Below are 18121 nucleotides of genomic sequence, written 5' to 3'. Positions count from 1 at the left end.
GATATTGTTAAATTGAAGAAGGTTCCGAAATGATTTACCAGGATGTTGCCGGGAATGAAGGGTTTGAGTTATTAACAATAAGCTGGATAGGCTGGGACCTTTTTTCACTGGAGTGTAGGAGGTTTAGGGGTGACTATATAGATGTTTATAAGTCATTAGCGGCATAGATAATATGAAGAGCGAGGGCTTTTTTCAGTGAATTATTTTCCAGATCTGTATAATTTCATGTTGCACTGGTTTTAAAATAAATTTTAATATATGCATGATAGTGATCACACCTTTTTGGTGAGGACAGACTACCAAGTAACGTCATGATCCAGTTGTGTGACTTGCATTAATTTCTATTACCAAAGTCATCCTTTTTTCAGTTTAAGAAAAAGGGCTATGGTTACCTCCTCAACAGAGGTTATCAGCATTTACCTGCTTATGAGAGAATCATACAATACAGAAGAGGCCCTTTGGCCCATCAAGTCTGTGCTGCAAAAATATGCTACTTCCTACACTAGTCCCACTTTCTTGTGCTAGGCTCATAGCCTTGAATGTTTTGATATTTCATTTGTGGAAAAAATACTTGAAATTATTCAGAGAATTTCTACCACTAACATTTGGAGATACCTAATTAAATATGATTCATTGAACTTTCCAAAGGAAGGGTTAGAGCTGTGCTGGGCTGTTGAAATAGAGGATGGAAATACAGATTGAAGCAATTTCCTTTTTTTTTAGAATTTTCTTAAACAGCAGATTGATTAATTTTGTTCCTTTACAGCCATACTTTCTACATAAATAAGTGTCTGCATGTGACACAAGGAACACCTTTATTGCCTATCTGATTATAGCATAGTGGCTTGGGACATCTGATCGGCATGGACTAGTTGGACAGAAGGATCTGCTTCCGTGCTGTATATCTCTGACTCTATGAAAGCAAATAAAACTAAACATATTATTTAGTTGCATTTTTCTTCAAATATACTGCAAAATCATTTTTAAGCTAAAGGTATAGTTGCTAAACTACTACTGGAAAATAGGGCTACTCTGTCATTAGAGATGAATGGTGATGGTTTAACCTGATGGCAAAGGAAGATATTGAGGAAAAGAATTAGTTGCGGTAACCTCAGTTGGGGCTAGAATTGAACCCAAGCTGTTGCTTTTATTCTGTATTGCAACCCAGCCATCCAGCCAACTGAGCTAGCTAAGTAGAACATGTTGGCAACCATTTTAAATTCTTCTGTTACCAGTGATAGGCCGGAGAGGCTGATTTACCTCATTGATCTTTGATTGGAAATGTTTTTTAAGAGGCATTCCTGGCTGTCATACTTGATAGGTTTGTTTAATCAAAGCAAATTGAGCAATTTAATCACTGCCCTTTTTAAAAAAATAGTAATAGCTGTTGCTTACTGTCCCCTTTTGGTTGTCATTCATTGACCTTGATGACTGGTGGCTTTCATTTCCACTTGCTCATTGTTAATGGTTTGGTGTATGACATATTTGTTTGTAATTTGCTGCAGTTTCGTGGATATGAAATTTGAACCATTCAGGTGTAAATTAGACCAATTTGCATGTAGTCAGCCATGACGTCACTGCAAAGGGCAAAACATGTGTTAGACATTTATAACCTTTTTTTAAAAAAATGTATAGTTTGTCATTAATAATCTTCCAGTTATTTTCTTGATCTGTACAATTTTGTGTTGGACTGGTTTTAAAATGAAATTTAATATGTGCAATATAGTAGGCAAAAGCAGGAGCATTTGCCCCTTCCCTCCTGTGACAAAGGAAATGCAATCAATCAAAGCTTCAGAAATTCTATCCTTCACACAAGAGTATATTTCAGAACAACATTTGCCATCTAACTAGTCCAGTACATTAATTTGTGATTTTTGAGCAATTGCAGATGAATCTGTTGACTTCTGGGGACCAGCTGAAATGATTCTCTAAACTAAATACACATGTGGAGTTTTATTTTGAGGTTGGATGGTTTGAACAGAGTGTTTACATTAAAGCTGTTGCCAATTAGACTTCCTTCTGTTCCTGCAGTCCATTACAAACCCTTACAAATAGAAAGCCTTCAAACTTCGATAAATGTTAGTTGAATGGGGGAGGTGGGGACCAAAAGAAGTTGGGTGTTAAATATCCAGCTAAAGGAATGACAGAATCCAAATAGAAATCTGACAGTTTAAGGATCATTATGGTGAAATAATTTAGTCTTGAAACACAATTGTGGTGTAACCTATTGATTGAGTAGTGCCTTCATTTTACTTGCAATGTAAAGTACTCCTCCAAAGATGGACACTCATAGTTTCAAAACCTTATCGTTGACTTTGCTTTTCAGTAGTTCAGCTTCATTTCAGATATTCCTTTTTTAACAAGGTGTCTCTAAATAAATTAGTAACGACTACTTCCTTGCAATTTGACAGTATTTTTTTGAAATCAGCTATGTTTTAAACAAAAAATGTCGATCAAAACCTTTTAAATAATTATAGAAAATTTTAAAAATTGAATCAGACTGACCACAGGTGTCAGAACTGAATGTTTTGGCTACAGTTGCTTTAATTTTCCTTTGCATTGAGAAATGCATTTTATGCCCAGACAACTTTTCCTAAATGATATCTCTTTGTCATTCTACTACATTGTGTAATATAAAGCTTGCCTAAAAAAAAATCTAATCAAGTCTGTTTACTCAGCCTGTATCATATGGATGTACTCAAATGTCATAATGGACTGCATAGATTTGGCAGTTGATTTTCTGTTTACTGCTGACGTTGACATCTATTTTTCAATAAAGGTTCTAAATTGCAATTAGAAAAATGACAGGTTTGTTTACAGTTGTGATAAGATTCTTGTGTATTGCATGGCTTTCAAGCACAAGATACAGTCTGCCGATAAAGCAAAAAGGAAGTGGAAGATATGTAATGAAAAATATGCACTTTTGAATTCCTTCCTTCACAACAATTCCCTCTCTAAGGGATCTATCAAAAACAGTTTCCATCTGGGCACGTTCAGCTTTGTGGTATCAAAACTCACATGTTTCCTGTTATATGTAAAGCTCGCTAACTCATGAAAGTGCTCGCAGATGCTGTCGGGTATCTATCCATAAGATATTTTCAAATTAATGAGAATACCCATCCGTTATTTTTGTTTAATGATTTGCACTGTTGTGGGTTTATAATTACGTTAAAGGGAATTCTATGAGTTGATGGGCAGATTTCGAGGTAAAAGAGACTGTTCAAATGAGGTAGGTTTGATCCGAGTTAAACTTGTGTAAATGTCCTAATATTGGTGATTTGAGCTGATACCATGGATACTGCCTACCATGGGATCTGGGCGTCAGGATTCAGTCGGACGCTATAGGGGCTGCTGATTTAGACTAGACTCTCCCTCTTTTGAGTCTGCATCTTTGCCTCTGTCTTACTGTCTCTGAAGACCGTCTATTGTCTGACTGTCTGGAGTTGCAGTAAACTTGTTTATTAAAATTCTACTATATCGAATCCTTTTTTTATTCCATCTCTCAAATGTAGTTATTCCATCCTGTCTGAGTCTCAACAACAGGTGACTGCTGGTGTCCATGTTACATCATCTTCTATATCATACCATTAACATATGCATTCGCACCCTATATAATGTGGTTCTGTTCGCCAAGCTGGGAATTTGTGTTTCAGACGTTTCGTCCCTTGTCTAGGTGACACCCTCAGTGCTTGGGAGCCTCCTGTGAAGCGCCTATACAATGTATCTGCCAAAAATGGATACCCGCGCAATTTCATCAACAGATGCCTAAGGGAAAGACAACAGAATGAGGACATGCCACAACCCAAAGGACTAGCCACACTACCATACATCAAGAGCATTTCCGAACTGACAGCCAGACTACTGCGATCACTAGGACTCGTAACAGCACACAAACCAACAGCCACTCTCAGACAACAACTCACCAGAACGAAGGACCCGATACCCAGCATGAGCAAAACCAATGTAGTGTACAAGATCCCATGCAAGGACTGCACAAAACACTACATAGGACAAACAGGAAGACAGCTAACGATCCGTATCCATGAACACCAACTAGCCACGAAACGACACGACCTTAGTAGCCACACATGCAGATGACAAGCAACATGAGTTTGACTGGGACAACGCTACTATTATAGGACAAGCCAAACAGAGAACAGCCAGGGAATTCCTAGAGGCATGGCACTCATCCACAGATTCAATCAATAAGCACATCGACCTGGGCCCAATATACCGATCACTGCAATGGACAGCTGGAACCGACAACCGGATGTGGCAGATTCAAACCACTATAAATGCCGGAGGAAACATCACAGAAGCGCTTCACAGGAGGCTCCCAAGCACTGAGGATGTCACCTAGACAGGGGACGAAACGTCTGCAACACAAATTCCCAGCTCGGCGAACAGAACCACAACCACGAGCACCTGAGCTACAAATCTTCTCACAAATTCTGAACCCTGTATAATGTAAGAGGGGTTATGGGACATCAGGGAAGAATGTAAATGAGTAAGGTAGAAGGGGCAAATATTGAAATGAGAAAAAATGCAGTGGGCAGATTCTCTGCAACAAGAATTGGACAAAGGCTGTCAATCTGAATGCACAAACTGACACAGAAATGTTAGTGTAGAAATAACAATTGCACAGCAATAATGTTAAAATGAAATAAAATAGGTGTGTTGAGGGGTGAGTATAATAGATGCATTAGATATTTGCTTGTAGATGCTAATTTTCATAGAAAATCAAGAAGCTAAAGGGTTGTGCCACTCATGAGGAAAGTGAGGTCATGGTCTAGATCCTGGAGACACCCTTAAACAAAGGTATCCATGGGGAGGGGAATTTACAGGGATAAAAGAATTCCTTCATAGAAAAGTTAACCTGGGAGCTAGTCTGAATTTTTATATAAAGCAGGACTTGATAACAGAGAAATGGGAAGATGGATTGGAATTACTGGCTGAAGAAAAATGGCATCAAGGAAATGAAATATTGTAATTTGTTTCAGATGATCAAATCAAAAGAAAGAACATCTGAAACTTCTTATTCAAATGTGGAAAAGAATAAATCTAAGTGTTAAATTTATTTTCTTCATAGATATTGCCTTACCTGTTGGGTATTTGCAGCTTATTTCTGTGATTCTGCTCCTTTTGTTAACCCAAGATCCATAAAGGCGATTGCAATGACCTGCCTGTGGCTATAGCTGAGATCAGCTAATCCATTTGGAGCATGGAGCATGAACCCTGGGACCATTCCAGTCTATAATGGATTAAGTTATTTTGAACAATATTTTATAGCAAGGTGCACATGTGATTTTAACCACTGAGCTCACCAAAAAAAGTTCAAACATGCTAGTTGGTTAAAGTTTACTGATATGATTTGTACACTGCATTTTTGCCTTTGGGATGGTGATTTGTAAACACAATGCACAAAGTCGTAAATTATGTTGAACACCAGCAAAATTGTAATCTTCACTAACTGAATGGAGTATCTTATTTCTCACAACCCACAGATTGCTACTGCAGTGAAATTTTTACAGAACCAAAGAGTTCGTCAGAGTCCATTAGCAACAAGAAAATCCTTCCTAAAGAAAAAAGGTATGTCTGTTTCCTCCTAAACCCCAAATCAAAGCTGAGCAGAGATGGTGGTTGACAATCCTGCAGTACGTACGTGTCAGTAATCTTAAATGTGAGGTCATATTTCTGCAAAATATTGCTCCGAGATCAGGCCTGAACGTGGATCACATGCCTTTGAAGGTAGGTTATTGGGAAATTAATTGCTTGTACTGTGGAAGAAATTCGTTGAAAAAAAATTAAATTTGGCAGCAATGAAATCTTGAAAATACTGTTCAGAACTTTGATTTGTTTTTTTTAATATTTCTTTTAAAGAGAATATGTATGATAAAGTTTGCAAACAGAGGAAAGGCAGTAATACATTTACTGATGGAAAATGCAAAAGTCACCTCAATGATTTGTATTAATGAAAGTATAGTTTCTTTTTGTGTTGCAAAGGAGAAGCAATGGCCCTGTGTTGTTATTGCTAGACTATTAATCCAGGGACCCAGGTAGTGTTTCATGGACCCACGTTCATATCCTGCCATGGCAGATGGTGGAATTTGAATTCAATATAAATCTGGAATTAAAATTCCAGTGAAGACCAATGATTGCAGGGGAAAAAAAAAAGGTAGTTCACAAATGTCTTTTAGAGGAGGAAGCTGCCTTCCTTCCTTGGTCTGGTCGACACATGTGTTCAGACGACAGTCAGTGTGGGTTGCTGTTAAATGCCGTCTGGGCAATTGGAAATGGGCAATAAATGCAGCCTATTCAGTAATGTCCATATCCTGTGAAGGAAAACAAAACCTTGCTATAGTCAGAGGGGCAATAGAATGGTTGGATTTGGGAACAGAGCAAACATTTTTCCAACTGTAGGAGGAATTCCCTCTTTAGACATTTTAAAATCTGGAATATATTGTTAGTTTTTGGCACATTATGATGTGATGGTAAAAGTTCTTATGATTTTGTTGAAGTCTCGCTTATGATCTTTTCGTTGGAAGGCATGAGTTCTGTACTGCTGGGAACTGTTCAGTTGTGAAGGCTGCTACTTCCAAATCTAGAATATTGCCTGCCTGTGTGTTTTTCATGACTGCTGTTGCTGAGATCTTTATTCATAATATTGTTGGTCGAGGCTCTTACAGAACTTTGAGACTCCTATCCAAACCAAATACATGTACGCTCTCATTGCCTCTTTTCATGGGCTTTTGTTGATTCCCTGTCCTGCAGTACATTTACTTAATCAATGCATTTGAGTCCTTCTATTATCTTGCTCCAGTCTCTCAATTCACTATCTTTTCAAGTTTAACACCAGAACATAGCCTCTTTTCTTCTACTCTGGTATATTTATGTTCCTCTCCCTGTGTTCCACCTTTGAGAAGAGAACTTCACTCTACATCACTTCTGTAATTTGGTCTCCTTTTAAATATTTCCACCCTGATCTTCTTTAAAGACTTTCTAAAACTGTTTGTGATCATAAATTTAGTTACCTCTTAGTTCTGAACTGCCTGACACCACTATGCATTACTCCCGCCACTATGGTAAGGAATTTTATGAAGTTTCATTACTGGAGGGATGTGTCTGGAATCAGTTGGTTTCCCCTAATACTTCTGCACTCAGAAAGTATAAGTGTTTTATTAGTAATTCCAGTGCTATATTTTGAGCTAGTCTTGCGTAGGCATCTTTAAAACTCAAGCATACTTAGTATGATTCATGGCAGGCTTTGATTAGTGACTTTAAAAAAAGTAATTCTATTACAAGGATACATGTTGCTAAAATGTGTTCCATTACTGACCTAGTAATCGAGAGACCCTAGCTATTGCTCAGGGGACATGGGTTCACATTTAATCAAGGTAGAGTTTAAACTTAATTAATATAAATCCAGAATTACAAACTGGTCCCATGTCACTTTGAAAGTATCATTGGTTATTGTAAAAACATATCTGGCTCTCTAATGATCTTGAATCATCTGTCATTGTTACCCAGTTTGGCCTACATATGACTTTAAATTGTACCGTGGTTAGCTCTTAATTGCTCTCCATAATGCCATAACAAGCCACTCAATTCAAGGACAGTTAGGAACAGGCACCAAATGCTGTGACATTCATATCCCATAAAAAAAAACTTGAACCATGATCCCCTAAGGAGTTCATATCACATCTTTGCGCTCTTGTCTGGGCTGTTGTGGTTCTGTTCGCTGAGCTGGGAATTTGTGTTACAGACGTTTCGTCCCCTGTCTAGGTGACATCCTCAGTACTTGGGAGCCCCCTGTGAAGCGCTTCTGTGATGTTTCCTCCGGCATTTGTAGTGGTTTGTCTCTGCCGCTTCCGGTTGTCAGTTCCAGCTGTCTGCTGCAGTGGTCGGTATATTGGGTCCAGGTCGATGTGCTTATTGATTGAATCTGTGGATGAGTGCCATGCCTCTAGGACTTCCCTGGCTGTTCTCTGTTTGGCTTGTCCTATAATAGTAGTGTTGTCCCAGTCGAACTCGTGTTGCTTGTCATGGGCTATTGCGTATGATAACCTGGTGGTTATGGTGTTATAGACAAGCAAACAAGAGGTTGAGAGATCAAACGTCACCACAGCAAACTGTAGTTTGTGGGTTTATATAATCAAGCCGATCCCTTTAAACGTGCTAGGTGATTGGCAGTGCCTAATTAGTTCTCAATTGTTCTTGTGGGAAAGGAACTTGCCACTTCCACCCATTCTGGTCTGTGATTCCAGCCCAACACTGATTGGACAATAAATATTAGATGATTTCCAAAGAACATTTTTTTAAAAAAATCTTCCGAAGCAAACTGTTGACAAGAGAATAGATCATTACCTCAGTCATTGGTAGCTCATTTCAATCTTTCCACATTGCTGATCCATTTGCTTAATATAGTAATATAGAAAATAGGAGCAGGGGTGGACCATTCAGTCCTTCAAGCCTGTTCTGCCATTCAATATGATCATGGTTGACCCACTTTCTCCCTGAACCCTTTGATCCTTTAGCCCTGAGAGTTACATATAACTCCTTCTTCTTGAAAACTTCCAGTGTTTTGGCGTCAACTGTTTTCTGTGGCAGAGAACTCCATAGGCTCACCACTTTTTGGGTGAAGAAATTTCTCCTTATTTCAGTCCTAAATGGCCTATGGCCTATTCTTAGACTGTGACTCCCTCACCATCAGGAACATCCTACTTTTAACCTGTCTAGTCCTTTTAGAATTTTATAGATTTCAATGAGATTCCTCCCTTGTTCTTCTATACAGCAGTCAATGTAGTCCTAACCAATCTAGTCTCTCTTCCTGTGTCAGTCCTGCTGTCGAAGAATCAGACTGGTAGTATATAGCAAATGCGTGACTTGGGAATTTTGCAGATACCCAGCATTAGTGCATTCTTCGAATAAAGTTCTTCCAATTCCACCGCTTTTGGAATTCAGAGTAAAACGGAAAGAATAACCTTCAAAGATAAAGAGAATGAGCTGGAAGGTTGCATATAGGCATGAGCGAAAATTGAAGGGGTGACATGATGGAGGTTTGTTTTAAATATGTAAAGTATTCAATATATATATGAACTTGAACATTACTTTGTTATTCAAACCAGGAGAACATTAATTTAAATTGCTGAAAAGGAAATTTAAAACAGATCATAGAAAATTGTGTTTGCTCTAAGGATGATAAACATTTGGATTGCTTTACCAGATGAAGAATCAAAGATGATGGGGTAATTCAGTTTGCAGTTGAGTGTTAGGCTGTGTAACATTGGAGGGATGACTTCAGTATGATAAAAATACTGTGTTTGGTGCTCGTTTTCATCAAGGAGAAAGTGAGGACTGTAGATGCTGGAGATCAGAGCTGAAAATATTTTGCTGGAAAAGCGCAGCAGGTCAGACAGATTCCTGAAGAAGGGCCCATGCCCGAAATGTCAATTCTCCTGCTCCTTGAATGCTGCCTGACCTGCTGCGCTTTTCCAGCAACACATTTTCAGCTTGTTTTCATCAAGCCTGGCTGCACTACTTTTATCACTTCCTTACAGCTGAATCTAATCAGATTTCTATTTAATTTCTTAATTATCTACTGTCCTTTGCTTTTGCCATTATTATTACATTACGATTGGACCTTTAACTTTACCAGCTGGATGACAAAGTAAATATAAAAGTACAGTGTTGACCTTTGTCCCTTGGGGTAGGTGATTGCAAAGCCTTACTGTACATTTAACTTTCTCACTCCCGACCCAAATCTAGCTCTTTTGATTGACTGTCACTGACTTAATCTTTTCTCTCCCTCCACATAGTCACCCATTCTTCCTGTTTTTAATGGTTCTTCCAAAAGTCCCTTCTCACCCATTTCAGTGACATGCTAGTCACCTACTCAACTGATTCCATTTTAGTGCAAGGAATCATATTTTTATTCTCCTATAAATCATAACATCAGCAGGAAAGGTGAATGTATCTCTTGTTTTTCAAGTAATTCAGTGCATTTGCAGTTGTTACGTTTAAGAGCAAATGGCAGTCTTCTCTTGCCACTTCATCAAATGTCTCCCACTGCAACATAATTAATACTTAATGATTGTTTAACATTCCATCTGTTACAATGATGAAATGAAAACCCTCCCATAAAGTTCAGATTTATATTCTTAAATTTTCCCTCCTATTACAGTTGAACAAAATTATGCCTGATCTCCCATAATCTTCCTTATGAAACATGCCTTGCGCAGTGTGCCTCTAATATCCCTCACACCTAATTTGTTACAATTCCATCATAAAGAATTTTCTAAAAATCAGGCAATCTAGTTTTTTTTTTAGAATAGCATATCCTGCAAAGAACCTTTTACAGTGTTACAGGAGATCGGCTAGGTATGTATTTAAGTGGTCCATCACATGTCACAACTTATTAATAAAGTAAAGAAGTTTTAAAATGCTGGCTTTTTCTGAATTGCACTGATGCAGCTTACAAGTGCATTCTAATTGCCAGATGCCCCACAGCTAATAACATTGAATTTGAAGTGACCTCAGTGTGTATTTATTCACACTTATTTTACTTCCTGACCTGAAAGGAATAGGATATATTAAACAGATTCCATATAACAATATAATGTATGTATTGCATGGTTCGGTACTCCAATCACTTTAAAACATAGTGTTATTTGATATAACAGGAGCACCATTAAAGGCTATTTGCCTTTTTTTTAATAAGATGAACTGAATAAAAACTGAATAGAAACTGAAACTTTAAAAGCGAGAACATATAGATGACAGGCAATTTATGAGCTATGCAATAAGGTCTATAAGTCTTTAGATGTACCTTTTTTTTAACATTGCTGTGTTTAGCTCAAACTGAACAGCAATAAATTATATTGTGACTGTTTTGTAAATCCATAGATCTACATCAAAGATATAGATAATTATATTTGCCTGTAATTCATAACTACTGTATTTGCATGTAATCAACTTTGCAAAAATACTATCTATAAATATAATAATTCACAACTAGGAGGGAGTCTGTAAGATAAAGAGTGTCAGCACACTGTATTTGACTACATAATAGAATCATCCAGTCTCTCAGTGCGGGAGACCATTCAGTCAATTGTCTGTGCCAGTATTGAAAAGAGCTGTCCAATTTAGTTTCACATCCTACAACTTACTCGTGAATCCATAAACTAGTCCTCTTCAAGTACTGTACGTAACAAATTGTCTTTTCAAAAATATTTGGAATCTGTTTTCACCACATATTCTGGAAACGTGAGATGTAATACGTGAAGAAAATTATCCTAATGTGCCCTACATATATTTTAAAACTCTGATCTCTTGTTACTGACTTACTTGGTCCTTGAAATCCACTCATGATTTTTAACATATCTTATTAAGTTTCTTCTCATCCTACTCTGCACTAAGAAGAACAATCCTAGCTATTCTAATCTCTTCACAAAGCTGAACACCCCATCCCTGGTAGCATTGTGGTAAACATATACCCTCTCCAGAGCCTTGACATCCTTCCTAAAGTGCGGGGGTGCCTAGAATTGTATACGTTTCTCCAGCTGAGACCTTTACCAGTGATCCTGTAAATGTTTAGCATGACTTCCTTGTTTTTGTATTCCATGCTGCTGTTTATAAAGCTATCCTTTATATTTTCTTAACTGCATTATCAATTTGCCCCGCCACCTTCAAGTGGTTATTGATATTATCTACACTTCTTGTCTCATGCCAGTCGTCTTTGTGTCCATTTTGATAGCATAATTTTTGTTCGCGTTTGTAATGCAGTGGATCCTCTCAGTAAAAGTCTTCTGAGAAGTGACTCCATTATCTAGTTGTTTTAATTCTGTTAATATGTATAGTTTAATAATTCCTTAAACATATTAATTTCCTTATTAAATTAATTTGTTGTTGTGGTTCTGTTCGCCGAGCTGGGCATTTGTGTTGCAGACGTTTCGTCCCCTGTCTAGGTGACATCTTCAGTGCTTGGGAGCCTCCTGTGAAGCGCGGCAGATTCAAACCACTACAAATGCTGGAGGAAACATCACAGAAGCGCTTCACAGGAGGCTCCCAAGCACTGAGGATGTCACCTAGACAGGGGACGAAACGTCTGCAACACAAATTCCCAGCTTGACGAACAGAACCACAACAACGAGCACCCGAGCTACAAATCTTCTCACAGACTTTGAAATTAATTTGTAGAAAGCTACCACTAGGTGTCTTAAAAGCCACTTAAATTTGCTGTATGTCAGAAGCAGGAAACCGGGACAGTCAGAGGCATGCAGGCTGCTGGCAATTAGCTGTTTGGCTTTAGTAAAGTATGCTGTTGGGGCTTTTCCACTCATGGATTCTGGGTCAGGAAATTGATCTGTGCATTCTGATATTTCATGTTTAATTGGTTTTAAGCTCCATGTAGGTCTGATCAGAAAATGGAAACTCTTTATAACTGCAACATTTTATTGCGCTGTGCTTCAGTGATGTAGGGTAATCTGATATTCAGTGTCCCAGTGTACTTGCATTCTAGTAGCAGAGGGCACATCATATGTCCAACAAAATAAAATGGCACCATTCCTCTTTTGTTTCCCCTCCCAACCCATTCTTTCAGGTTCACCTGTTGGTGAAATTTGCTGAGCTTGCCAGTATTGTTAACTGTACAATTAGGTGCATTTGTTGGGCGCCACAGTGGCTCAGTGGTTAGCATAGCTATCTCAGTGCCAGGGACCCAGGTTTGATTCTAGCCTTGGGTGACTGCCTGTGTGGAGTTTACACACTCTTCCTGTCTATGTGTGGGTTTCCACTGGGTGCTCTGGTTTCCTCCCACAATCCAAAGATATACAGGTTAAGTTAGGTGGGTTGGCAGTGCAAAATTGCCTTGTAATGTCCAAGGATGTGCGGTCTGGATGGATTAGCCACAGCGACTGTGGGATCATAGAGATAGGGTGGGTTGGGATGTTATTTGGAGGGTTGATGCAGACTCGATAGACCAGATGACTTCTTCATGCTGTGTGGGATTGCTGTATGATTCTATGATTTTTGATACACAAGTTATAGTTGCAGAAATGTAAATATTCAATGAAAATTCTTTGTTTCAAGTATTTCTTGTTTTTGGAATGGTTTGAAGCTACAGGAAAAATAAAGAAGCTGTCCCTACAAAGATCAGCTTTTTGAAACAAAAACAATTACTTTGGCCAAATAATTATTAATTTTTGTAGAGAAAGGTCAAGAGATGAAATGTTCCAGATGGTTTTTGGTTTGATATTCTAGTACACATAGAATGGTGCTAACTGGATACATTTGGTTGTTACTAGGATTTTTTCTGAAGCAATTTGTTCAGGTAATGTCGAGAAGTCATCTTCCAGAAGCTTCTCAGGAGAATTGTCGCATCTGTTTTCCAGCTCTCTCAATGGACTCAAAAATGTTTTGTCTCAAAAGGTGGGAAAGATGAGTAGCTTCTCCTCTTAAAGGCTACAACCCAACAACAATATCCAAAAAAAAAAGCCCCAAAGCTCCTAACAGCTAGAAACACAGAAATGTGACTTCTCTGGAGACAAGTCCAAGACAATTCATAAGTCTATCAGCCTCTGGTTATTTTCCTAGCTTAATCTTCTTATCCAGTAAATGTTTTAAAGTCAAAAGAGGTCCGAGCATCTGCAAGTCTTTCACATTAATGAATTTTCAGAAACATTTAAATGCAGATCCTCAAAAAAAACTAATGGAAGGCCCTTCATAACGCAAGATATGGATGAGGATGGACTCAGATTGTTGATTAGTAATTGATTTTAGGTACCATTATGTAAAACTAATGGAGCAGTCTGTTTAAGAATGCTCACAAATGACTAGATCAGTGATTGCAATAAGAAAACTCCGAGGCATCATAAAATCATATTTCTTGTTGGTTATATTTATTATTTTACCCTCTGATGTTTACAAAATAACACAAATAGATTTATACGGCTCTTAGACACCAAAGTTAGATGTATGGAATTATAGTCTTTTAATTGACTTAAGTGACTGTTTATGTAATATTTGCAATGGAGACTGTGTCTTTAGGCCATCAGTTTATCATGGTTTCTTTGACTCTAATCATTTCTGATAGATTATGCTATTCAATTAAATTCCTCATATGTGTGGCACAGTACAAATCTTGATTTTTAGTGTTCCATTAAACATATAGTTGATTATTGTTTTAATAAATTCTGTTGTAATATATCAAAGTTCCTTCCTGTGGTCCTGGCTGTAGCCCCATTGCTACTGATAGACGAGCTCTACCTTTGAAGATTAAACACCTGATACAAGTTAGTTCTAGTCCACAAGGGTTTGTAGTAACTAAGGTTGACTATAACATCCTAGTTTCTTTTTTACAGTTTTTGAAGGCACCCTTCTACAGGTTAGTGACTCTGTTACAAAAGATAAATTGACCCCTTGTGGTGGTAGCAGGCCTGGGCTGTAGTGCAGCTGTAATATTAAATAATCTTTGCAATCCTTAACGGAAAGGAGTACGTACTGTGGGGACTAATTAATCATAAAAGCTTTGGGACTTCACTGTATCATTGAGGTAATGAAGCAGTGAAAACAGAGACTAAAAGTGCATGATTGTATAGAGAAACCCAAGATAGAAATCTATTACTGTGCAACAGCATGCTCCATGTCAGACTTGACTGCGCTGATCTGCCCATGAACAAAATAACTCCCGTTAAAATGAAGTAAAGGCTTCTTTTATTTTTCTCCTGATTAGGGATGCAATTGGGGTCTGGATAGTATTCACTGCACAGATGATATGAGTGTGGTTTGTGTGGTTAGACAGCGTAAAACTAATGCTTACCTGTTGAAGGTTTAAAAGCTTTCTTCTTCAACTATGACACAATTCATCAAAATTTCCTTTGTCTAGCATTATAAAGCTGAGAATAATCACAACTTAAAGCAATCATGACTGCTTATTTAATGAATTAGAGAAGTTCAGATGTCGTTCCAGTAGTTTCCAACAGTCATCTGAACCCCGCAATTAGATTACAGCCTTCAAATTACTCCCTTATGTGACCAGTGATTTCAGTTACTACTTGTACTGTACATATGAATTTACTAGGGACTCATTGCTGGAACAAATTTATGGATCTTTTCTGGAAATTATCCTGACGAAGGGTCATTGGCCTTAAATATTAACACTTTTTCGCTCTCCATTCCTCCTCGGCTGTCCTGCTGAGTATTTTCAGCAGGTTCTGGTTTCATTTGATTTCCTGCATCTGCAGTACTTCAGTATTGTATGATTGTTTAATTCACTACCACTTCTTTTCCAGGAATGTCTAGCTTGAAGTTCTACTCTTCTCTGGATGAGATTTCCATTTTTTTTTTATGCCTTGCCCACTTTCATTGCTTTCTATTTCTTTTTCTCTTTTCACAGACAGTGTAGTTCCAGCATGTTTGTTTGTAATGTGGAACATTTCAGTGTATCCTATACTGACGTTTCTCTACCACAGTCCTTTAAAAAACGTACTACAGTGACTAGTTATGTATAACTACCAGCTATCCTGACTATGCAGCATGAAGTATTTATTTATGGCAACTTCTCATGTAAAGTAATTTGTATTCCTGAAAATCAGGTCTTAAACTGTAAGTGAGTCGCAACTTCCTATTCAAGAGAGTTACACAGCATGGAAACAATGTGGTCCAACTTCTCCACGTGGACCAAATTTCCCAAACTAAACCAGTCTCATTGCCTGCATTTGGCCAGTATACCTCTAAACCTTTTTATTTATGAGCTTATCCAAAAGTATTTTAAATATTGTAATTATACCTGCACCCATCACCACCTCTGGCAGCTCATTCTGTATATGAGCAACAGTCTGTATGAGAAAGTTGTCCCTCTGGTTCATTTTAAGTCTTTCTCCTCTCTCCTTAAATAAGAGGGCGTAGGTTTTGAACTCCCCTACTCTAAGGAAAAGACTTTTGCTGTTCACCTTATCTATGCCGTCATGATTTTATAAACCTCTAAAGTCACCCCTCAATCACCTACCCTCCAGTAAAAAAGGCTCAGCCTTTCCTTCTAACTCAAACCCTCCAGATCCAGCAATGTCCGGCAACAAAGTATAGATAAGTTCTTTAAAGCCTTCCTCAACAAAAAAAAAACACCCTCTAAGTTGAAGTTATTTGTGCTGCTAAATTCCTGTCTTTGTGAATGGAAATTCTTTTAAAATCAAATAAGTTTTTTAAAAAGTAAAAGAGATGGTAATTTTCTGCTACCTTTGACTTGCCGCCATTCCTGCTAACCCACACAGTCTAGTCTCTGTCCATCCAGGTTAATGCAGACCCTACATCTCATCTATGGCCTTCTCTACTCCTTAATCTACTCACTAATCCTGCTGCTGACTGTCCAACTTCTGAAGTCCCAATCTGCTTCAAGAAGACCACCATTTCCCAGTGCCAAAGAAAAATCATGCAGTGAGCCTCAATGACCACCACCCAGAGGCTCTGACATCCCATAATTATGAAGTACTTTGAGAGGTTGGTCATGACTCACATCAACTCCAGCCTCCTAAATTGTTTTGATCTCTTGTAATTTGCTTACTGGCACAACAGGTCCATGGCAGACACCATCTCCCTAGACCTACACACATCACGTGGACAACAAGGATACCAATGTCAGATTCCTGTGCATTTTGACTACAGATCTGCCTTCAACACTGTAATTCCAATCAAACTCATCTCTAACCTCATGTTTAGCCATACTTACAGGGTTTCAACATCCTTTTAAAGGGTGAAATGCTGCATTTCCTGTGCTCCATGGTTTTGTGCTCTTGAGTTCCAATGGTTTGACAGAGTCATAAGACAAACTTGAGAGAGTTTGGCAAATCCGGAGTTACCAGTTTGGAACTTCAGATTATCATTGGGGGGTACCTCTTTTAGATGTCCTAGTTTGTTGGCAAGGATGGCTAACAACTATGACGCAGCCAGAATTTTGGGTTACCTAAATCTGATTTATCATGATTTCACCACACTTCTAAAACAAAATACACACACCATTTTAGAAACCCATTTTTAATTGCAGGAATGAGAATCTATGGAAAATGATCCACTCACAAAGGAGGTGAAATCAGTTGTTTGTGGTTACAGTCCTTGAGTTACGTAAAGGAAAATTCTTTCAGAACTAGATCAGGCTCCCAGCTGTCATTCAAATGCATTTTGCATTATCTTTTTACTCTTTAACCTCTCTTCATTCCAGTCCTTCAGGAGCATTTGGGGGAATACTGTTCTCCAAGGTATTGACTTCTTGCTAAGCTGTGGTTTCTCCATGGTCCATTTTTCCATTAAAACTGAAGGGCCAACTGCCTTGAAGATCAAATAATTATCTCCAATCTTCCCTGTCTAAGTTGAGAGACTCTGAGGCCAGATGTGAAGCAAAACAAAGAACTATGTTTGCTGGAGATCTGAATTTGAATTGCTGATGGAACTCGGAGGGTACAGCAGCCTCTGTGGGGAGAAAGCAGAGTTGATGTTTCGGATCCGGTGATTCTTCATCAGAAGACTAGACTCAAAATGTTCACTCTGCTTTCTCCCTGTCGATACTGTCAGACCTGCAGAGTTTTGCCAGCAGTTTCTGTTTCTGTGACAGTTGTAATGTTCATGCCACTGCTTAAATTGATTAAACCAACAACAAATGGTATCTGAGACTTGGAACCTCCGTGGCTTTAGACCTGAGCCACTCATTCTCTTTGGGGTGTGCTGGAAAAGCACAGCAGGTCAGGCAGCATCTGAGGAGCAGGAAAATCGACATTTCGGGCAAAAGCCCATCATCTATTCCTGATGAAGGGCTTTTGCTCGAAACGTTGATTTCCTTGCTCCTTGGATGCTGCCTGACCTGCTGTGCTTTCCCAGCACCACTCTAATCTAGACTCTGGTTTCCAGCATCTGCAGTCCTTATTTTTACCTCACTCATTCTCTTTGCCAGCTGATCAATTATTGCAGGGAAGATGATGGTCTTACTTTCTAAAATAGTAAATAGATAGTCCTCCAAAACAATGCTTTTTAAAAATTAATATATTAGTTACCCAGTCACAATATTAACCTCATTGTAAGAAATCTTACATTTGTAGGACAGATAATTCAATGTTCTGGCAAACAACAATAAATTTTC

The 18121-nt window shown here is 38.3% G+C and overlaps 1 protein-coding gene across 3 annotated transcripts in view; it reads left to right on the top strand.

Annotated features, from left to right (window-relative positions):
* Nucleotides 1-18121, top strand: part of pex14 (peroxisomal biogenesis factor 14) — a 234945-nt gene that overhangs the window by 103712 nt on the left and 113112 nt on the right. For all 3 annotated transcript variants that reach the window (XM_072586070.1, XM_072586069.1, XM_072586068.1), the window contains exon 3: nucleotides 5505-5589. In XM_072586070.1, the coding sequence (XP_072442171.1) occupies nucleotides 5505-5589 (85 nt within the window). The remainder of the gene's footprint in view (nucleotides 1-5504; nucleotides 5590-18121) is intronic.

This window comes from Chiloscyllium punctatum, chromosome 16, assembly GCF_047496795.1.
Source record: "Chiloscyllium punctatum isolate Juve2018m chromosome 16, sChiPun1.3, whole genome shotgun sequence".
In the NCBI taxonomy this organism is placed as follows: Eukaryota; Metazoa; Chordata; class Chondrichthyes; order Orectolobiformes; family Hemiscylliidae; genus Chiloscyllium; species Chiloscyllium punctatum.
The sequence above is the reverse complement of the archived record's forward strand: the minus strand, read 5'-3'. Positions and strand labels throughout refer to the sequence as shown.